Source organism: Gadus chalcogrammus, chromosome 1 (genome assembly GCF_026213295.1).
Source record: "Gadus chalcogrammus isolate NIFS_2021 chromosome 1, NIFS_Gcha_1.0, whole genome shotgun sequence".
Taxonomy (NCBI): domain Eukaryota; kingdom Metazoa; phylum Chordata; class Actinopteri; order Gadiformes; family Gadidae; genus Gadus; species Gadus chalcogrammus.
In genome coordinates, this window is record NC_079412.1 from 12,860,501 (window position 1) to 12,882,907 (window position 22,407).

Below are 22,407 nucleotides of genomic sequence, written 5' to 3' on the forward strand. Positions count from 1 at the left end.
GAACAATGCTTTGTTTGAATTGTAGGTGTACAGCCACCATTAGAGGGAGCAAGCCCAATATCAATATCATAATTACCAGCCAATTGAGCTAGGCATACCTGTATCCTACCATTTCAATTTGCCTATTGATCCAGACGTTATCAAACTATGATCAGGACTCATGTTTTTCTGTTCCCGTTATAATCCAACTTAAACTGCAGATCCAAAAAAAATAATAATTAACCTTAGTTGAATAAGTACTTTATTTAATGTTCAGGCTTGAATACGTTTCATATGAAAAAGGCAAAAAATTTAAAATGAATACTTTTCTCCATAGCTTAGGCACGTTAAAACCAAAAAGGCGTTTGCAAATGAGACAAGTCGGTTACAAAAAATTCTGACCAACAAAACATGTCACTGGGTTCCACTACGTGATTAATGTGGCAAAACAGGTGAGCATGGACACACGCAGACAGGCACATTGACATCAGCCGGCCGCTCGGCCGCAGGAGCGTTGCAGCATTGGAGGGAAACATCGCAGCAACACACATCAGTCACCAGATCAAGGGGGCAGGGGGATTGTATCAGGGTGCGAATGCTTTGTGTTCAAACTAATTCTTGAAACCTCGGGCATTAGTAGGCAATTATGCCCTTTAACTAGTTCTTACCATTATGGCTTTGGAGTTCTGAATATAAATACTGAGTTAGCATATTATCAATTAACAATTTGATGCACATATACAGCCAAGGAGGGAGATCGGGGATGAAGAGATGACAAAAGCTGTTAATTCACACAAGCGTTTCTCAAAGTTTACTTAAAGGTGACAAGACTATGCAACAAGTATAGTCTTGCCCCAGCATAGTCTTGTTTCTCAAGACTTGGTACAACACTGCTGCAAGTTATAAAGCTTCTTCCTCTAAACTCACATTTTAAAATATGGATGCAATGATCTAAAAAAGGTTAAGTTCAGAAGGATCAACGCTAGACTGATTGTTAGCCTCGAGTGTCTGGAAGCAAAACACTCAACTTCAACGGAAACATTTCATAAAATCATAAAACGTATTTAACAGTGTTTGGGGAATGCATTTTTACTGTCACATTAACACATTTTAAAACCAACTCTGAAATTAAATATCCTCCAAATGCAGTGCAGATACATAAAACTATACAGGACGACATGAGGCTTTCTGCTTTGTACTGGCAAAACCTATTAAGCCATTTATCAATTAGCATTCTGTTCGAGATTAAAACATGACCAAACATGAACACCAATGTGACGAGAAGCTCCAACTGTACACAACAGACCACAGAATCACTTTGGAGACGATCTTTAAAAAACAAAATCCAAAACATTTCCATCGGCAACTAAATCTAAATCCAATGAGAAGTTGTGTTTTGCATCATCGGTTCTATGGCTTTAACTGTTATAGGGAATGTTTAGTACAATGCGGGGGAAAAAAAGGGTGAATATACCAATTCATAATACTTCACAATTAAGTCAGACATTCCCGAAAAATAAAATAAAACTAAACAATGGGAATGCAAGGCTGCCAAAGAAACAGAACATTTGTAAGATGCGATTTTAGCTTTAATAGTCAACATCGAACATAAAAAAAAATATCCAATGTTTTGGGATGTTTACCTTTAGATATTGAAAGGTCGATATGAGTAAAAAAAATAATTGTTTAAAAGTGCTGCAAAACGACTCTGGTCAAAGGACATTGGTACGGTTAGTAAAAGAATCAGGATGATGCAGCCGCGATGCAACACAACCAGGCAACCTCCCGGTGATTCCACAAGGACAGGATGCAGGATGTCTGTGTGTGTGTTTGTGTGCGAATGAGAAAGTGTGTGTGAACACGTGTGAAATTGGCAACATAGGTGCTTCCATAATACGTTGGAATAACACTATTAAAAATAGCCATAGAGAGCCCTCGTGTTTTGCGCATATACAGCAAAAAAAAAAAAAAAAAGTCACATTATGAATGCTTAAAAGTTTAAATAATGACAATTATAATCATAATTATAATTTGAAGACAAAGACGGGAGCTCTTGGAGAGCAGGTCAGCCTCCTAGCCCGCTGACATCAGGAATAAATATATATACTTGTCTATGCCAGCCGTAACCGGGGGTAACCGGCGCCAACAGATTTGTACAGCTCTCTTCGCCCTCTGCGTCGCCGCTAATTAAAGCGGCACCGCCAGAGTCACGTCTGAGGAAGAGAAACACAAAAAAAAAAGAAGAAACGACAGCTACAATGGGGCTGGAATGGTGCGTCAGCCGTAGTCTATTTAGTCATTTTTGTTCTCATGTTGTTGACATCCGTTGCTTCATCCTGTCATCCTGTCCTCCTCCCCGCCCCCCCCCTCGTCACCCCCCCTGCTTCCTCTTCGTCACCGAGCCCCGCGCTCTGCAGGCAGGTGAAGGCAGCCCGCTGAGGAGGAGGAGGGAGAGGGGGTGGGGGAAGGGCGTGGGGTGATGTCCGAGACTGGGAGGGCGAGGGTGGGGGAAATAGTGTGTGTGGGGAGGGGATGGGAGGGCAAGGTGGGAGGGGGAGGAAAAGCGAGGTAGGGAGAGCTGCCACAAATGTAGGCCAGAGCGAGCGGCGATGATGGTGGTGGTAGAGGAGGAGGAGGAGGCGTTTCCATGGAAACAGTGTTCACAGCAGTCGGTGACATCATCGGTACGGTGGAGAGTGGCCCGGGAAGATCAGGGTGGGGACGATAAGTAGTTGGTGGTGGATGGGAGGGCGGGGGTTTGGGGAGGAGGGCGGGGGGAGGGCTGTCATGGAAACGTGTCTCGATTGGCCAGGCCCCTACACGCGGTTCTCTCCGCCCACCCGAGTCCTCCGCATCCTGGGGTTGGGACAAAGGGAGAGAAGAGCTCCACATTAAAAGAAGCTTGGGAGTGGGGGCGGCCGGCTTCACAACACAGGGGCCGGTTCCATGCAGACGTTTTGGGGGGTCCGCGGGTTTGGACCCGACCGCAGCGTCGTCAATCGTACGCAGAGAACACAGAACCCATGTGTGGTGTTCGTGCCCTAGATAGCTTCTTCAAGATGCTAAGAGACAAACACCTCCGACACAAACGCCTCCACAGCCCCCCCCCCCCCCCCCCCGCCGCCGCTCACCTTCTGTTCTGAGAGTCCATGTGGTCGAGCAGGGCCTCCTGGGAGACCCGGAAGTCGCCGATAGGGGACTGGTAGCGGCCGTCGAAGGAGGCCTCCCTGCCGATGTAGTCGGCGGCCAGGGGGAGGGGGGACTGGGGCACCGGGGAGGGGGCGCTGGAGGAGGCCGCCGCCGGCGAGGAGCCCGCATCCACCAGGGGCTCCACCTCCGCCACCGCCGCCGGCACCGGGGAGGCACCCGGCGCCGGGAAGGGCGAGTGGGCGTCTCCGTTTTCATCCTTAAAGATAGAGAGAGACAGGGAGACAGAGAGACAGAGAGACACACAGACAGAGAGAGACACACACATAGAGAGACACACAGACAGAGAGAGACAGAGACAGAGACAGAGACAGAGAGAGAGAGAGAGACAATCACACAGAATGAGGTCATTTCAAGGTGTTTATATAGTGTTTGTGTATCAGAATGCATCATGGGATTTTTTTTTTAAATCATACTGAGGAGGAGTCAAGAGAGTTGAAGCACTGCAGGATCCTAAATCAAGATAAATGTGGTGTAATCTCGGCTAATAAAAACGTTGTTTTGCCACGTCTCGCATGAGAAGCGCTGCGGCGCCATGACAAATAATGACAAATAATTTCACAATTAATTGCCCCCAAAAAAACATGGCAACACTTTAAGGTGCCATAATAAATAGCAAACTAGTCATTACATAACCCTTTGTTAATATTTGTCAATTGTACCTGAAATATCTATCTGGCACAAGTTTTTTTGTTGTAGTTTTTTTTCACTGACCACAGAGTTTCGCTGGTTAGGGTTAGGTCCGTGTGTTAGGGTTAGTGTGTTAGGGTTAGAGTCGTGTGTTAGGGTTAGGGCCGTGTGTTAGGGTTAGGGTTAGGGCCGTGTGTTAGGGTTAGGGCTGTGTGTTAGGGTTAGGGCCGTGTGTTAGGGTTAGGGTTAGGGCTGTGTGTTAGGGTTAGGGCCGTGTGTTAGGGTTAGGGTTAGGGCTGTGTGTTAGGGTTAGGGCCGTGTGTTAGGGTTAGGGTTAGGGCTGTGTGTTAGGGTTAGGGCCGTGTGTTATGGTTAGAGTTTTGTGTTAGGGCTGTGTGTTAGGGTTATGGTCGTGGGTGCGGGTTAGGGCCGTGTGTTAGGGTTAGGGTTAGGGCCGTGTGTTATGGTTAGGGGTAGGGCCGTGTGTTAGCGTTTGGGTCGTGTGTTAGGGTTAGGGCCGTGTGTTATGGTTAGGGGTAGGGCCGTGTGTTAGGGTTAGGGTCGTGTGTTAGGGTTAGGGCCGTGTGTTAGGGTTAGGGTTAGGGCCGTGTGTTATGGTTTGGGGTAGGGCCGTGTGTTAGGGTTAGGGCCGTGTGTTAGGGTTAGGGCAGTGTATTAGGGTTAGGGCCGTGTGTTAGGGTTGGGGCCGTGTGTTAGGGTTGGGGCTGTGTGTTAGGGGTAGGGCCGTGTGTTAGGGGTAGGGCCGTGTGTTAGGGGTAGGGCCGTGTGTTAGGGTTAGAGTCGTGTGTTAGGGTTAGGGTCGTGTGTTAGGGTTAGGGCCGTGGGTTAGGGCCGTGTGTTAGGGTTAGGGCCGTGTGTTAGGGTTAGGGCCGTGTGTTAGGGTTAGGGCCGTGTGTTAGGGTTAGGGCCGTGTGTTAGGGTTGGGTTAGGGTTATGCAAACTAATATTTAATTAATGATGGAAAAATACTAACTTGTGCCAAATAGATATTTTAGTAACAATTAACAAATATTAACAAAGGGTTAGGTAATGACTAGTTTGCTATTTATTATGGCACCTTATTATAAAGTGTTACCAAAAATATTATTACTGTCAACACAAATACACACATCGCTACCATCAGAGGTCATTGCAATGCGACGTCGCGATGACGCAGCCCTAATATTAGCCCTGTAGCTTTCTCCAGACAACTCACCCTGTTCCTGACGATGTCAATGTGGACCAGTAGAGAAGCCAGCTCCAGATCCTCATTGTAGCTGTTCTTCAGCGGCACCGATCGATAACCTAGCACAGGGATGGGCAACTTTCATGATAAAGAGGGCCACATTTTTCATCATAACCATCGGAGGGCCACATGACTGCACACCTCAACTAAACGTGAGCTGAGAGAAGCTACACAATTTTGAATTGGGTAGATATGATTTCCTGTATTCTGGTGCATTTTGGGGATTTTTTACCTAAAAAATCATCCAGAATCATAACCTATGTACGGTATGTTAATTGAAACAACATACATTCATTTCATGTTTTCCATGCTCAAACAGCCACATGAATGGTCAGTATTTTTATCAGTGCAAAGGGCTCACATACATCATCATTCAATGAAGTCAAAAAACTGAAAAACAGTGGCCCAACATTAAGTGCAACAACTCAATGAACTCAAACCCAACAAGCAGTTGTTGTAGTTGTAGTGGCGACTTAAGTGGATATCTTTAATGACCGATATCGCTTCTAAGCAAACTAGACGCATGGGTTTGCCTTCGAATTCTATGAATTCTTCTCATCTTTCTTGACCGAGTTTTCTGTAACTCGATCAATTATTATTATTATTATTATTATTTTTTTTTTTATTATGTGCGGGCCGCCAGTTGCCAATCCCTGACCTAGCACAACAAACGCATTCGGTAGACAAATCGTGTCAACGATGCTAATTATGATGCACTCACTCACTTTTCTCCCCCCCCCCTTTGGGCCCCATAGAGTAATGAGAGTTACCGGTCTTGAGGCTTTTAATATGGAAGGTGGCCTGCGCCAGGAAGTTGAGGTCGTTGAACATGTCCATCTCGTTGACCACAAAGCGCAGGAAGGCGAAGGCAGAGTTGCAGATGGTGAACTGGAAGGCTTTGCGCGGCCACGTGGGGTTCAGTCCATTGTCCGCTGGGAGCCAATGGGGGCAGAGGAAACACCCGACACGATTGGTTTACATTCATACTCTGATCAGACTTTTCACTCTCATTACAGCACAGCAGCCAAACATGTTGCCCAAGCATAATAATGGGACAAACCACAGTTGTGCGATTACACTTCTGCTTTGGACCCAAACCACATATTAAACATGATGAACGTTTCCACATCGCGCAATACATCAGAATGCCTCCGCTGCCAACACGGAGCAGCATGAGGCACGCATGCGGCGCTCTGCGTGCACAGCTTCCCGTGTTGCTCGACTAAACAGGAAATGACTTGGGCTGAGCAGGCCCTCTACTCCACTCCTCTCTGTGCTCTTGGAGAGGGGCAGGACAGGGGGGGGGGGGGGGGGGGCAGAGGGAGAGGAACGGTTAGCCCTCACCTGCCGACTCCGTCTTCAGCTTGGCGCTGTCGTACTCCGCGCCGCAGACCTCGATCTCGATCAGGGGACACACGATGCCACGCCCGTGCTTCGGGAGATGGCGGGCTCCCAGCACCTGGAAGCAGCCAACACACTCATCAGTACAACAGTGGTGTCAATGACACTGTAGGCCGCAAACCAGCACTAAGGGGACGAAGACCAAGGAACTACAGTTCCCAGCGGCCATCTTGGTTCTGAACACGTGATGGGGAGGAAAAACTGAATGTGGACCGCCGCAAATGGAGTGAGGCCAATACTTCTGTGTCTCCAGCCACCCATTTATCATTGTCCGTCACCACCATGCTACCACAGCAGAGCCAGGAAATAAAGCCTCCATCAAAAGTTGGCCGTTAACTTGACAACCACTACACAGCCAGCCGCGCAATGTTCTGACAAGGTCCAGCCAGGTGCTGGGGGGGGGGGGGGGAATAGGATCGTTTTTCCTGGGCATGCAGTGAACAAAATATTTTACATTAATCGTGTTTTTAGACTTCAAATCTGGTACAAACGGCAAAACTATAAACACCAACTGTTGGAGTTGTAAGCTGCCTCCAATACCACTACATGAGAAGATCTCTCAGGATGATGGGATCAGTGTTGAGGCTAGAAACACAAGATGAAAACCAAGTGAATAGCCATCTGAATTACATTACATACCCTGCTTGTTCCGCACACAGCAAATATTGAGACAGAATTACATTTCTGGGGGCATTTCTTCCCAATGATGCCCATAAGACATTGACGTGGCTCGGGTCAGTGCTCTCCCATTCCCAAAGCCTTTTTTGTTGTTAAATCTGTTACATCAGATATTAATATCTGTCCAATTTGCTGTTTTTGCCAAGCCTTTAATCAAACCGGTGTCATTACCCCATCCCCTGAGCTTACCATTCCACCGTGAACAGACATCCACGTTGTGAAGGCCCTCATATTGTCCTCCTGCATGTGTTTACAATGGATGTAGAAGCCATCGGGTGTTTGTGCTTTAAAGCCAGCACGGAATAAACGTGCCACCTCCTTTAGAACATTATGAATTATTTGAGAACACTAACGTCGTACGTTAGCACATCCTACGTTGTGCAAGCTTGTGCCATTAAGGGTGCCACTTCGTTCACCCCTATGGTTGTGCCGGAACTTTACAAGTAATGCAACATCGTCTCACACACACACACACGGCTCAGGATGCATATGTGCGGTTGGTTGCTCTCTCTCACCTCGATCTCAAGAGTGACGGCCTCCAGGCCCCGCAGCGTGTGGCGGTCGAAGGGGTCAAAGGTCTCGTCCCTCATGATGGGGGGCTGCAGCACGTACCCGCTCCGGCCGTTGAGCATGAACAGAGCCTGGTTCATCTGCATGGGCTTGTCTGGACGCAGGAAAGCGGACCACGAGAGCGAGAAAGAACATTTAGAGGAGGAAGAAGAATTAAGCACAAAGTGCTGGTGGATTTCTTCCTTACTCCCTGAACTTAAATAGCAGGTAAGATGCGCTCGAATGAGTAGGGTCAAATGATGGCACAAACCCTTTCTTCCTTGAAACATCGTTCCAAGTCCCGGGGAAACGGCCTAGTCCCCCAATACAAAGTTATGAATAGCAAGCCTATGAAGGTCATAATGCATCGCTAATCTTTTACTAAAACATGCCTGGTAGCCTAAGCCTTGTATTGATTTTGTTATCGGGATTTATGATGCATGAGTATACAATAGTGGTTTGCAGATAATTGCTTCCACCCTGTGGCAGCAGAGAGCGTGGCAGCTCAAGGCACATTTGAAACAGATGCTTGATCGTTTAACGAAAGATGAACTGTAACCCATGACCCAACAATCATGTCGTCCCCAACCTACTACGGATCAATGGCGATCATATGAGAAGAATGCGCCGCAATTAGCCTCTGATACTAATCTCTCTTGTGACAGACTAGCCTTGAATAGAAGCTTCCAGTAACTGGAATAATATGTAAATCCTAGTGCAACCGCTAACTGGACTAATATTTAAACTGTAGGGCACCTGCTGCCTGGACTACACCTTAACCCGTAGGGTACTAGCTAACCAGACTGAAGCGGGGCCCACCTGCGGTCTGGAAGTTGAGGGCGACCAGCTGAGAGCCGCAGAGCCACATGGGAAGGGGGTCGTAGTTGGAGGAGTCCAGCCGCTGGCCGCGCGGGTAGATCCGGGACAGCTGCAGACGGTTGTACTGCAGGAACTTCTTGCCCTTGATCTTGTTCACGTACTTCTCCGCCTTGGTCTCGGGGAACGACGACATGTCCCGGAAGCAGGCTCTCTCCGTGCCGATCTCTGAGGAGCGGGAAGGAGGGCGGAAGAGGCATGCGTCAGCGTCGGCATCGGCCCATCTTCATTCCAATCTATTGTTGGGATGGTTCACTGATCGTGTGGGGCGCTCCCTCTCTCCACCCCAGGGGAACGGTGCTTACTGTCTTCGTCGAAAGGCACGGGTCTACAGTAGACGACCAGGTCAGAGAGTTCCTGTGCGATCTTCTTCCTCCTCTCCATCATCTTGCCCTCCTCCAGCTGAGGACAGACAGACAGTTGGACATATGGCGACGCAAAGACCTGCATGCAGCTACATGCGATTACCAACCAGACTCGTGCTTTACCCTCAACCGACGGATGGATATTAACATCATTTGAGAAAGGAGAGCAGCCAGAGAGATAATGATGCTGGTGTCATAGCGACCCAGCCTGTACTGCAGTGGTACCCAACCTTGTCGGTCCCCTGATGTGCATATTGGGTCGCAGGAGATTGCTGACACAAGCTATAGATATTAGATGATCCATTTTGTTTGTTTTCAGGACTCATAGACGGACTGTATAAACGAACGGACAGCCTATTGATTCAGAATTACGTCCACCAAGACATTGTTATAACCGTCTTGGGTGATTGGGTAAAAACGATTTTTGTTGCAACATTTGCACAAAAGTTATAGACACAAACATTTTCAGAGCTAGAAAAAGGGGTCGCGGGCCAAAAGATTTGGCGTTTGCAAGCCAATAGCACCCGCCTTGCTGCTCAGGCAATGGAAACATTATCAGGACTTCTTTGTTGTAATGTGTGAGCGTCATGCTGGGCCACCATTCTGTTGATAATAATTTAACGCAAAATCGATTAATTTTGTATCTTAATCCAACGACATCAACACATGCATGTAAAGTACCCACAGAACATAAACCTAATCGCTAATCAGTGGATACCACCATGCTGTTCTGTGGTGGCTCAAGACCCATTTCCTCCTCCTCACCTTGGCCTCTGAGGTCATGGTGACCTCCCGGATCTTGGCCACCCACTCCTTGAGCTCCTCCGAACTGCTGGCAGCGATGTCCACCACCTGGCCGGCCCGAGGGGACGAGGCCGGCACCAGGGAGAACACGTGGGGCCGGGAGCCCTTACCCTCCGGCCGCACCACTACACACACACACACACACAGAGAGAGAAAGAGAAAGAGAAAGAGAAAGAGAGCCAGAGAGATACATAGAGAGAAACAGAGAAGAGAGAAAAACAGAGACAGAGAGAGGCACGTTAGACCCCGGCTGTGTGCGACACTGACTTTCTCATGCACTAAAGTAACGCGGCCACTAGATGGAGCCAGCGAGCGGCATGTGGGGCCGGGACATGATCGGGTATAGGATTACAGCCAGGACCCACAGTGGTGCTACAGTGATGGCTGTGCCGGCAGTAATGGTCATTTATTGACCGGATTACACAATGCATTGCAGACCAAGATTGTGAGAGAGGAATGAAACACAAACAGCGAACCGCTCGTGGTATCGGGGGGGAAATGGTAGTACAGTGATGTGCCTGATAGGAGCGAGAAGAAAATATACTTTTGGATTTTGTAGAATTGGGGCAGAGATGTGTATGTTTATGTGCATTGTGACCAAGAGATGCACAGAGAGAAAGATAGAGAGAGACAGACTGCCCTCTGGCAAGGAGACTGTATGCTACGCAACCCCGCAGCACGGCACAGAGCCGTACAGGAAGGGGCGGGGCTACACTCACCGATCTGACAGGAAGACACGTCCACACTTCCTCTCAGCAGATCTCCCAGAGGGCTGTTCTCCGTCATCTCCTGTAGGCCCCATGGAGAGAGGGAGCGAGAGGCGAGGGAGAGGGAGAGAGAGAGAGAGAAGAAAAACAAAAAACATTCCCCTCTGAAGTAGCCATCACACAGGAGATAAAGTTATGGGTTTCAACAAACGTAATAGTAAAACCAATCCACTGTGTGTTTTTGTGTGCGTCTGCGCGCGCGTGCGTGCGTGCTCACCCCCCGGTCAGGCTCGGCTGCCGACGGGCTGATCTCCTCCACGTAGTTGGCGGGGAACCACAGCTGCTTCTTCCCCCCACAGTCGCCCTTCCACCTGGGGGACACAGACAAGAGGGGCCCGGTTGGTTCCTAGGTGTCGGTTGGTCTCACAAACCAGATTTCAGGTTCATATCTTAAAAGGTGGACGAGATCAAATCTGGGTGAGCGGGCCATTTCACTTTCCCTCGCCTCGCTTCCAATTTGTTTTGACCAATCGTGTCACCAAAAGCGGGGATCTGCAAGCGCATATTTAGCAAGCACAAACTCGGCCAGCAGGGGTACACTATATAAAAGTGAATATAAGGTTTCAAATAAACCCTGTGAAGACTAGCAACTGTAGGATTTCCGCTTATTCAAATCCCCTTCGGAAGTTTCATTCTCTCGCGCTAATGTCTGGTTTGTTTCGTTAGAATTTCTCCGTAAAGAAACAGGAAACAAGGAGTAAGACTGCCCCTTCAGTTTCGGGTATCTGAACCAGGATCTGTGCAGTCGCCCCACAGAAGTTCTGCTGTGACAACGTAGGACTGTGTAGGATGATGTATTTGGAAACTGGTTTCGGTTTTTATTACGCGGTGCTGACTGCTTCCAGGGAACGCAACAATGTGAAATACTGCACTTTTGCAGATATGTAGTTTTGTGTTTTTTTTTCCATTGCTGATGAAGAAGTCTTGTTGTTCAAATCTGTCATTTCTGAGGGCACTCAAACGCTGCCAGTCAAACAGCTTTGTGTCTAAATTAATAAAATGACCATCTGCCACTGCGGTCATTTCTACAGATGAAGCAAATCTCTGATTGAATAGCGCGGCTGTGACTTACCAGCCTCCCTCCTGTTTGTCCACATTGGAGATGGTGGCGTTCTTTATGAAGGACAGTTCGTCATCTCTCTGGGCCTTGTACTCATACATGGCCCTCACAGTGCACTGTGAAGGGACAAAGGAAACAACACAGAGAATCAGTACACACACACACACACACACACACACACACACACACACACACACACACACACACACACACACACACACACACACACACACACACACACACACACACACACACACACACACACACACACAGGGCCGTCGGACTGCGGGGGAAAGGTGGACAGTTGTGGGGGGGCCCAAGGCAGAGGGGGGGCCCATGGCAAAAAAAATAGTTTTTTATTCCTTTTGAATTATCCACCAGCCCATAGTGCTAGGAGTCGCACACGGCCACGAATGGCTGATGGACGTTCAAACCTCAAAAAGGAGGAATAAATAACTAAAACTAAATAAAATAAAAACATCGGTATCAGTCCAGAATTCAACCTTCGGCGTATCCCTAAATATTTGATGAGTTCCCTGGGGGGGGGGTTTGTACTGCCCAGTCAGAGAACAGCGCCTTGTCGCCTCTGCTGGCCCGGTGATGGCTCCATAAACACAGGCGGTAGGTGGGAGAGCTGATGAGGCACCATTAAGTATACAACCAGGGGATGTACCCAAAGACTTGACAAGGCGTGGCGACAATTTTTACCTACTTTGAGCTGGAATTTCCCTCTAGAGACTTGGAGATATAAACCTGTAATTAACTAAGTGACTAAATGTTACACTCTGTAACCAAACTATGCGGAACCATTCATGTTCGCCCGGGAGCAGTCTTCTTTTATTGTATTGAAGTTAGTATTGTAATCAGATTTGTTCTATTTTTAGTGTCTTTTTGGTCTCACGTCAATAAATGAATGCTCTGAAAAACAAACAATGAAAACATCTGAATTACACACACACCTTAAATGTGGGCATCTGATTGGCTTCCACGTAGAAGCCTGGGTTTCTCCCCTCGTAAAGGGACCCGTAGTCTGGCTCCTGATAGGACAAGAGACGCACCTTGGGTTACAATGAGGGGTGGACCTTCAGCGGGAGAAGAGCCATGTCACATCCTCCGCACAAAACGCTAATCACTTTACGATTACACAGATCAGGAAAATGTCTCCATTTGGTCATGGCCCATAAAGTCATTGCAGCCTATAGAACGTTCTATGGTGTTTTTGTGTTTGTGTGGGCGTGACTCTCACAGCGGTGCCTATCTTCTCCAGTGTGTCCTCATTGATGGGGTAGCGTAGCTTCATCTTGCGGTACAGCGGGTGCTTCTCGTAGTAGCTGATGAGGTCCACCAGGTTGTCGAACTCCGAAGTGCCCAGCACCACGATCTGACCCTCCTGTTGCACGCGGCAGTGCTTGATCTTCCCCTCCGCCCTGAGAACGGCACACAGACCTCATTCACCATCACCATCACCCTCCTCATCACATTCATCTCGCCCATCAGCATCATGCCCGCGGTTCCCGGGGGAACCGCGGGCATCCCCGCCGAAATGCAGTACAGTGATTAAAGACATTAAACAATTTTGCAAAAAATTAATCAAATGTAAAAGTTCTTTAAATAATTTTTAAGACTGCTACTACCCACTGCTTTTGGGTAGTGGGGGTTTAAACAATAGGACATACATTTTCGTTTTGTGCTGCACAAATGTTTGACTACAAAACTTTTGCAGAAAAGGTTCTTTGCTCTATAGCTCACACAAAATAATTACCAGACTCAAGAGTGGTAATTGTTAATTGGGCTTGTTAACCTGGATGTTACATCGCAATGAATGTTATTGGTAGGAATGCTATTTGGGGATAATTTCCCTTTCTTCCATTTCTTATGGGGAGACATTGTTGTGTTTGAAACACAGCGTTTCTCATGCGAGACACGGCAAAACAACATTTTTTTTAGCCTAGGTTACAGTTTATTTACGTTGCTTTTTCATCACAAAATGGCAGAGTATACCCAACAACAAATCCCATGATGCAATCTGAGGTACAAGCCCTATGGCCTGTTTCAGAAGGCCGGGAAAGCCTTTTGGCATTACCTAAAGGAGATGGCGAAGGAGTTGGGCTCCGTCCGCTTGCGGACCAGGAAGGCCCCATCACGTGGAACCCTCATCAGCATGTTCTCTGCGTGGCTCCTGGACAAGTTGGCATGGTACCACCTGACGCACACGCACACACACACACACACACACACACAGTTCAGTACATACCCTATTTTTCTAAACTATATTCCTAAATCCACTTTTCCAAAAACATAAAGTACATAAGGTGGATAAAAACCATCAAAGTTAAATGATAATATAACAATAATCCCGATTCTGGCGGACAGTTAACCACCAGTGAAATCAAAGAGACGTCTGCCTTTGAGGCACGAGCGCAGCATTTGATGATGTCATCTGTGTCAGTTGAGCAGGCTGCACAGGACAGGGATGGGACAGGACGGGGATGGGACGGGACAGGACGGGGATGGGACAGGACGGGGATGGCACAGGACAGGGACGGGACGGGACAGGACGGGGATGGGACAGGACGGGGATGGGACAGGACGGGGATGGGACAGGACAGGACAGGGACGGGACAGGACGGGACAGGACGGGGATGGGACAGGACGGGGACGGGACAGGACGGGGACGGGACAGGACGGGGATGGGACAGGACGGGGATGGGACGGGACGAGGATGGGACAGGACGGGGATGGGACAGGACGGGGATGGGACAGGACGGGGATGGGACGGGACAGGACGGGGATGGGACAGGACGGGGATGGGACAGGACGGGGATGGGACAGGACGGGGATGGGACGGGACAGGACGGGGACGGGACAGGACGGGGATGGGATAGGACGGGGATGGGACGGGACAGGACGGGGATGGGACGGGACAGGACGGGGATGGGACAGGACGGGGATGGGACAGGACGGGGATGGGACGGGACAGGACGGGGATGGGACGGGACAGGACGGGGACGGGACAGGACAGGACGGGGACGGGACAGGACGGGGATGGGACGGGACAGGACGGGGACGGGACAGGACGGGGATGGGACGGGACAGGACGGGGATGGGACGGGACAGGACGGGGATGGGATGGGACAGGACGGGGATGGGCCAGGACGGGGATGGGACGGGACGGGGATGGGCCCGGGGAGGGACAGGACGGGGACTTACTCCTTGCTCTCGTGGGCATTGGTCTGGGGAACAGGCTCGGTCAGCTTCATCTCAAACTCATTGCAGCGCAGCGCCACCTGCTGGTAGTGCGTGATGAGCGCAAACAGCGTGTCGAACACCAGGTTGTCCGTCAGATAGAACTTGGGGCTGCCCGCCTCCTGCCGGGAGTGGATCCGGCAGTGCTGGACACGCCCGGAGCGCCTGGATCGGGACGAGGGAAGACGGCAACATGTTCACCCAAACTGGATCGTTTCAATATCGCTCCATCCATCCAGTCTCTATTTAGTCATATTTTCTAGCAGATGGTTTTGATCCAATTCGACTTCCACAGTGAATAATTGATTGCATTTCTTAAAGAAGCAGGGAGTACACAGGGGTGTGGTGCCCAACGGTTTAACCAGTGACCCCATTTTTCGGTCATTCGATTTTTGTGCATCAACATCTGCCTGTTAGATCATCACATCCTAGTGGAGAAGTTTGCTTATTGCTATGAATCCGTAATTTGAATATAAACACTGTTGATCTATAAGGGGGGACATAATACACTTAAAAGTACAAATGCATGTATATCAGAGAACCCTGAGGCTGGGAACCACAGCGTTTAGCTGTAGAATATCAAACACCTCAACCAGGAGACCACCCTTTACCCTACACTACCCACTGGACTAGGCTACCCACTAGACCAGGGGTCAGCCCTTTTGCGCCGCCATTGCGGCCCTTTGGCAAAAAGAAAAAATAAATACCATAAGTTTGGTTTTATTTTTTATTTTTTTATAACTCACAATTAATATTGATTCAATTTCCGATGAATTTTGTCAACCATACATTATCAATTAGTAAAAATAAACTGCTTGTAAATAGCATGAAAAAAGTTTCGCTCATGCAGGGCCAAAGTGTTGCTGGGAATCAATCCAACAAGACTACTACTGAGCATAGAACTTGAATTGTTTGAAATGTTTACCAGGGTTGTTATTGTTAAGATTATGTTTCACTTTCAAAACCAGGTTTAGGCTGATATTTTCTATGATGCAATGATATTCAGTTCCTTTGCACAAACATGAACTGAAACTGCAGAGCTAGGCCGACTCAATTTCAACTTAAAAACCTGTTAGTGGATTTGTCCTGCTTTCCTCCCTCATGTCTTCTACTGAAATCTAAAAAAAGTTAATTGTTTTGTAGCCTATGTTTTATTGCAATTGCATATATTCACAGCATAAAAAAACTAAAACTGTTGTCTATGCCGATACAGGCTATTTAATTGCAAAAGTAGCTAAATAGCCTATGACAAAAAAACGATATGCGGCCCCAGACAGCTATCCACACCCCATTTCTCCAACTACCCACTCAACTACCCTGGACTGCTCACAACTAACTTATACCCTAGACTAGAGTCTAGAGTATTGGTTAGTCTATGGCCTAGACTACCAAACATGCTTCCTAATACAAACTGATCCAGCTGTAATTTAAACTCATATGCATTGCGTACCAGGGTCGGGCCCCTGGTACGCATATGGGATCGCAGGAGATTGCTGACATGAGCTGAAGACACGTCTCAGACGCCCTGTTTTTATGAACAAACTGACCACATAATGATTCATAGCCAAGAGCAAATCACTTGGTTTGTGGTAGAGCAAACGTAACTGGGACATTGATATTACTCAAAACTAATTTGAGGGGAGGCAGAAGTCTGGGTCGCAAACATTTTCAGACATAGAAATAGGGTCACGGGCCAGAAAAGGAGGGGAACCCCCAGAGGAGCTTTAAATGAACCCCTTTGATGCACAGGTCCTTACTCCATTACTGCAATACGGACTGTGAATCACCCATGTTGCATGGCTCAGCTTTGGTGTAAAATCTACGATATACGTTTAGAGAAGAGCTCTTTGTGGAACAACAAAGACGTTTTTTCTAACAAAGTATGAAATGTGGTAGAACATGCAACACAATTGTTCTGTCAACCAAGCGATTCAATTCTTCTGTCCCACAGAGCGATAACAGTGCCACTGAACGGGATTCAGGACACATCATCATCATGATGCCTGCAGTGGTACTACAGCAAAATCTATAAAAATAGTCACAATTAGATATTTGATCTGCGCTCTGCAGCCCAAGACACAACGCTTGCGGTCACAGAGACCAAAGCGTGACTAACACTGCATTCCATCAATGACTAAACCATCCGCCATTGATCTCGCCCTTTGCACCCGGTTCGCATCTGTGAAACCACGCAGATCTAAACACAGGGCCGTAGATAACTATCTAAATCACAGATATGCAACACTGGGCTCAATCATTCACCATGTGAAACCAAATAAAGTGGACATCCTCTTGGTTTGACGCTACAAACCAAACATCACTCCTGGCATCAGGGAGGAGGTACACTCTCAATAGGAGGGCCAAATCAAATAGAAATCCGAGATCTTTTGTTCCTTTAGCTGTTGGGTTTTTCTAACAAGCTGTAGGCCTAGCTATAGCACACACACTGTCAGGATGACATCTACTGTATGTTATAGAGATTTATGTTTTTAGGTTTTTTTATGATGTGTATTGGAACCAAATTTCCCCTCGGAGACATTAGTACCATCCTATCCTTCGCCATCCCACAATCACACGTTTTAAAAAGAAGCAGAGCAGCGCACCAGAAGGACAGCGTGTAGTCCCCCACGAAGGTCTCGCTCTCCCGGACCAGGAAGGAGCCGTCGGGCGCGCCGGTCTCCAGGCAGTACTCGGACAGCAGCCTCTCGGCGATCTGCCGGCCGTCCCGCCCCGCGCCCAGCTTCCCATGGAACCACTTCTCCGTCACGTGCTGGTCCATCCCGTTGGTCACCTGGGTGGGGGGGGGGGGGCAGGGTGACGCGTTTGTAAAAAACACAAGACAGTCTGGAGGTTTACCGCGACTGGCTGGCGTGTCTAATAATGGGAGCAATGAGGAGATATTGCTAGGGGTGCAGGGATACGGAAAATGATTGGTCGATGTAGATATTATTAAGCGTATCTTGGTCCATAGAATACAGATAAGAATCCGATTATTATTTGCAAATAAAATATTTTTTAAAAGTGGTTGTTTATGGATATAAACACTGCGGCAATGTAACGGCACGAGAACAATTCCTGGACTTGTGAACTATACAACGAGTCACAAGTGTTCGCCTCACCTCTCGGTGCTCCTCCTCGTCTTCGTTGCCCTGGTTACTCGTCGTCTCCTCCGAATAGTAGATCTTGGTGTTCGTCAGGACAAAGAAATGGGAGTACCACTCCTGTAGGGCCGAGTGAAAGAGACGGGGGTGATCAAGAATCAACTGCGATACAACTCAGCGATGGGGGTTTATTTTAAGATGCGGTTGCAGAGTGACACAAAGACACAGCTGCACCCAAAATGACATGCCAGCAATCTCCCCTGTTTCAGCGACAGTATTAAAACCAGGAAAGGCAGCAGGAGACCAGAGCCCCTTACATGGTTGACGGGGTCCTCCAGGAACAGGATGCCATTTTTGATGGAGTTGCTGATGTCGTTCTCCGAGTACGGTGTTGACGTAGGCACATCCTCGGAGGCACTGCCCTCCGCCAGCTTCTTATGCTGTGGGGGAAGCAGTGAAAGGAAGAGAATGTGGAAAGGGGGGAGGGTTAGACAGGAAGAACAGAAAAAACGAAACCAGTGAACCACAACCTTCTTCTTCCTAAACAATTAAAAAGATTGTGACACTTGCACCCACATGATAATCGTTTTATTTTTTTCGAGCATCCTCCTTTAGATAGCAGTGTGTGTACCTTTTCTGGGTCACACACACATATCGTCAACGATGTTTATGTAATTAGTTGGGTGATGATGATGATGACGATGAGGAGGATTGACGAAGAAAGCCTCTCCCTCACCTTGATGAGGATCTTCCTCTTCAGCTGGTTGGGCGAGGGCAGGCCGTCGGCAGAGATGTCCACCGTCTTGGTCAGCAGCATATCCCCGAACACCTTCTTGAAGTTGGTGGCCATGTTCCGCTGCTGCACGATGCTACAGTGGTCCTCGATGGACAGGATTATGGGATAGCTGTAGGGTGGAGGAGGCAGGGAGGGCATTGAGGCTCGAGGGTGGCCACATCCCGCAAGAGACGGCAACACTTTAAAAGGCAGAGCTCCACTTCTGCGTCCAGAAGGTCTGAAAAGATCCAGGTCCCATCCAGGGACTTTAATAGACTCTTTTGTGTGTCTGTGGTCTGAGCGTAGCAAAGGCGTGCGGTCCTCTGAGAGCAATGCGTTATCCTTCTCTGCAGAGCAAGTAATCGCTGATTGGTCGAGGCGGGGGGTGGGGGCTGTTTTGGTTGGTTTTAGACAGCGGGACACGGGAATAAGGTGAATGCTCAGGCAGGCATCACCTTATTTTTCCCGATACACCATTTATCTGTTTTTTTAGCAGCCCATTTTCACCGGGATGTATTGATTTACCGAGATCTATCTAAAGCCGAAGGGGTGTCTGCAACGATGCACATGTGTGTGTGCGTGTCTTTGGATCCCTCGACAACCCTTCCTCCAAGCGACATCACACTCTGCAGGGGGACTGCTGAGGTCCTTAGAGGGGACACGCTATTGTATCTTCAGTGGAGCGGACATATACCAACCCCTCGTGTACGGGTAAACATGACGTGGACGTAGAAATGCAGACATCGTCGTGCCGCTTGGCAAAGGTACTGTGAATTCAGTTCCGTTTGCCTCAAACACACTCTCCTTGCTGTTTAGTCACTTCGTCAATACTTTTATCCAACTTAGTCAATACTTTTTTTATTGTTTAATGTTTTTAGATAGTTGTCCCTATTAAACAGTGGTTGGGCTTGGTGCTCAAGGATTCCTGTGGAGACTGACATCTGTAGCTTCACCGATTGCTTTTCTAAAACCGTAATGTTGACCACAAATTGTCTACCGGAATTCTACCGTAATGCCTAATCTTTCCTTCTCAGAAACAGGACAAAAATAGGAAAGGAGTAGGTGGAGTTCACTGACACTTACTCAGAAGTGACGAAGGCATGTTCTTTGATAGTGGCCAGCACGTCACAGAATTTGATCTTGGTGGTGAGGGTGTGACCATGGTAGATGACAGGCATTCCCTCTGGGCCGTCCCAGCAATCCACTAAACACACCAAAAAACACAAACACTGAGATTGTCAGCAATATTAGATGGAAAAAAAACAACATGGCCAGTATAGTTACATCATTGATTATGAAAAATATAACAGAATACATAATAAAGTCATTCACAGTGAAGGAGCCCTTTGGGGACAGACAGGGAGATAATCGTAGGTTTACATGTCAGATGTATTTATTCTCGTATGAAGCGACCTGAAACCGTTCCAATACTAGAAACCAGTCTTACAAGGGTTGGATTTATGACCATGCATAGTGCAGTTATGCAACCGTGATCCCTCGCTTATTGTGTGCAGGTATGTTCACGTGCGAATGACTTGGAACTCAAACTCAACATTACACAGAATGGGGGAGGGGCCACCCTGGGCAATGACACTGTTGACAGAGAGAGCGGGTGCGTGGGGCAGGTGTCTCACGCTCAATGCAGCGGCAGCCCAGTCGAAGGCAGCGCGAGTACGCCTCCAGGGATGACTCGCTCGAAAACTGGTCTCCCGTCAGGTAGCTAAAAATAAACACACACAGCCGGATCAGAGCGCACCTGGAGAGGCTTCCAGTCACAGCGATGACGACAACGGCACACATAGAGCCAAGGGGCCGCACTGTTCACACCGGTACGCCATGCAAACACATGCAGACGGTCCCTTACCAAAGAGGGGGGCCAAGTGACAAGGAGCTTTTGTCGATTGAGGGTAAACACTCACCACTTCCTCTTTCAGGGGGTCCAATCGAAACACCCTAATCAAAATCGAAACGTTTTAAATCCTTCTATGCCCCCGTGTATTGTTTTACAACTGGCACATAAATTCAGCATTTGAACTCCCCTTTCACACACTTTTCAATCGAGGGAAAAGGACCTGCCCCGGCATAATGGAATCCGGGTTCTTATTGTGTGTTAAAAGAAACACGGTTTTATCTGATGCGTTTCCCCCCGGTGAAGTTCAATAGGCCGGTTGCGGTTGGACGTGCCCCATAATGGGGATGATGACAAACATACACTATGGACGGGACCCCACTTTTAAAGTAAAAGTAAATCTGATTTAAGGAGTAGGTTGGGGAGAGGAGGAGAGTAGATAGGCTGTGGCCGCCGGGCCTTACGTGTTGTGTGAGGAGGAGATCCAGTAGTGGGACAGGGGGTTGTTCATGTCATCAGGACAGACCGTGTCTAGGGAGGCATCCCATATGGTGTTCTCTTTGGAGAACAGGTAGGTCAGGAACTGTGGACGGACACGGACACGGACACACGGACACACACACACACACACACACACACACACACACACACACACAGTGTTACCAGCTAGCAGTAGCAACCAGTGTTTGTACAGCTCTGGTACTATAACAAACCCATCTTCCTGGAATAACCTGCAGAAGAAGCTCAAGCTGCAAAACCTAGTTACTCTCAGTGAATTTAAAAGGTGTTGTAAAGAGTTTGAAGTCGGACTCTGATCTAAATGTGTTATCACTATTGCACTTAGTATTGAACTTGTACTTGTCTTGTGTTTTATGTTGGAACTGTGTACTGCTGTCCATCTTGGCCATGTCTCTCTTGTAAAAGAGATTTTAATCTCAATGGAGACTAAACCTGGTTAAATAAAGGATATGATAATAATAATAGCAATAATAATAACAACAATAAAAACCCTGACAAGATTAATTTGAGGATGAACTAAACTTTGAACTGCTAAATCCCTCTGCCCTTCTTATTAGTAACAGGCCAGGTGGAATAGCATAGCGCTCCTTGCGGGCGGGGGGGCGGGGGGGGGGGGGGGGGGGCAAAAGCCGGACTCTGTATTCCTGACACTTTAGACCACACGCCAACAGGCTTTACTTGAAAAATAATACACTGTACTTTAATATTACAGAACAAAACTGAAAAAAAGTTAAAAAGTCTACCCGTCTGGAACCCGATCTCACACACTTCCTGTTTTCTCATGTCAAATGAAAACATTGACGCTATTAGATCACGAAGAAGCCCACACAGCAGAGGAAAGTGCCATGCCACAGACTCTGTGTGATGAGGCCACCTCAAACCAAGCACACACACACACACACACACACACACACGTAGATCAGCAGCTCAGCTCAGTAAACCCCCTCAGCAACCAGAGAAGAAATTAAACGTAAAAATGTTAATAGAAAGCCAGGAAGGTGAGAGATGTGTACCTCGTCTTGATGGAAGTAAGGCTGCTCCACCTCTCTCAGCGGGTCTTTGAGGTAGCCGAACATAAATTCCTGCACAACGTTGCTGTCTGCGGCCCAAAGCTCCTGCATTTACGAGAAATGCAAATTCATAAATAACAACATTGGCATGGCCAAGACTCCCCATTATGGTCAAAGCAATGGGTGGTATCAAACAGTGATAGGCAGAACCAGTAAGGGGAGGGGCCAGAGAGAGGCCTTTACCTTTTGAGTTTCCAGAAGGAAACCCTTGAAATCCTCCAGACTGATCCTCTGTTCCGGTCGGTCAATGACCCTACCACACGACAGAGTTCATTTGACAATAAG

The 22,407-nt window shown here is 48.1% G+C and overlaps 1 protein-coding gene across 1 annotated transcript in view; it reads right to left on the reverse strand.

The window, feature by feature from the left end:
- Nucleotides 1-42: 42 nt before the first annotated feature.
- Nucleotides 43-22,407, reverse strand: part of plcg1 (phospholipase C, gamma 1) — a 30,465-nt gene continuing 8,100 nt past the window's right edge. Inside the window, exons 9-33 of the mRNA XM_056590245.1 lie at nucleotides 22,306-22,375; nucleotides 22,066-22,167; nucleotides 20,998-21,116; nucleotides 20,319-20,404; nucleotides 19,768-19,888; nucleotides 18,646-18,814; nucleotides 18,227-18,349; nucleotides 17,928-18,029; nucleotides 17,412-17,599; nucleotides 14,773-14,973; nucleotides 13,646-13,765; nucleotides 12,809-12,989; nucleotides 12,522-12,599; nucleotides 11,575-11,678; nucleotides 10,720-10,813; nucleotides 10,455-10,524; nucleotides 9,697-9,860; nucleotides 8,872-8,968; nucleotides 8,510-8,734; nucleotides 7,657-7,805; nucleotides 6,407-6,521; nucleotides 5,833-5,994; nucleotides 5,033-5,121; nucleotides 3,111-3,385; nucleotides 43-2,835 (exon numbers count right to left, since the gene is read on the reverse strand). Coding sequence (XP_056446220.1) covers nucleotides 2,796-2,835; nucleotides 3,111-3,385; nucleotides 5,033-5,121; nucleotides 5,833-5,994; nucleotides 6,407-6,521; nucleotides 7,657-7,805; nucleotides 8,510-8,734; nucleotides 8,872-8,968; nucleotides 9,697-9,860; nucleotides 10,455-10,524; nucleotides 10,720-10,813; nucleotides 11,575-11,678; nucleotides 12,522-12,599; nucleotides 12,809-12,989; nucleotides 13,646-13,765; nucleotides 14,773-14,973; nucleotides 17,412-17,599; nucleotides 17,928-18,029; nucleotides 18,227-18,349; nucleotides 18,646-18,814; nucleotides 19,768-19,888; nucleotides 20,319-20,404; nucleotides 20,998-21,116; nucleotides 22,066-22,167; nucleotides 22,306-22,375 — 3,244 coding nt within the window. The 3' untranslated portion in view covers nucleotides 43-2,795. The remainder of the gene's footprint in view (nucleotides 2,836-3,110; nucleotides 3,386-5,032; nucleotides 5,122-5,832; nucleotides 5,995-6,406; nucleotides 6,522-7,656; nucleotides 7,806-8,509; nucleotides 8,735-8,871; nucleotides 8,969-9,696; nucleotides 9,861-10,454; nucleotides 10,525-10,719; nucleotides 10,814-11,574; nucleotides 11,679-12,521; nucleotides 12,600-12,808; nucleotides 12,990-13,645; nucleotides 13,766-14,772; nucleotides 14,974-17,411; nucleotides 17,600-17,927; nucleotides 18,030-18,226; nucleotides 18,350-18,645; nucleotides 18,815-19,767; nucleotides 19,889-20,318; nucleotides 20,405-20,997; nucleotides 21,117-22,065; nucleotides 22,168-22,305; nucleotides 22,376-22,407) is intronic.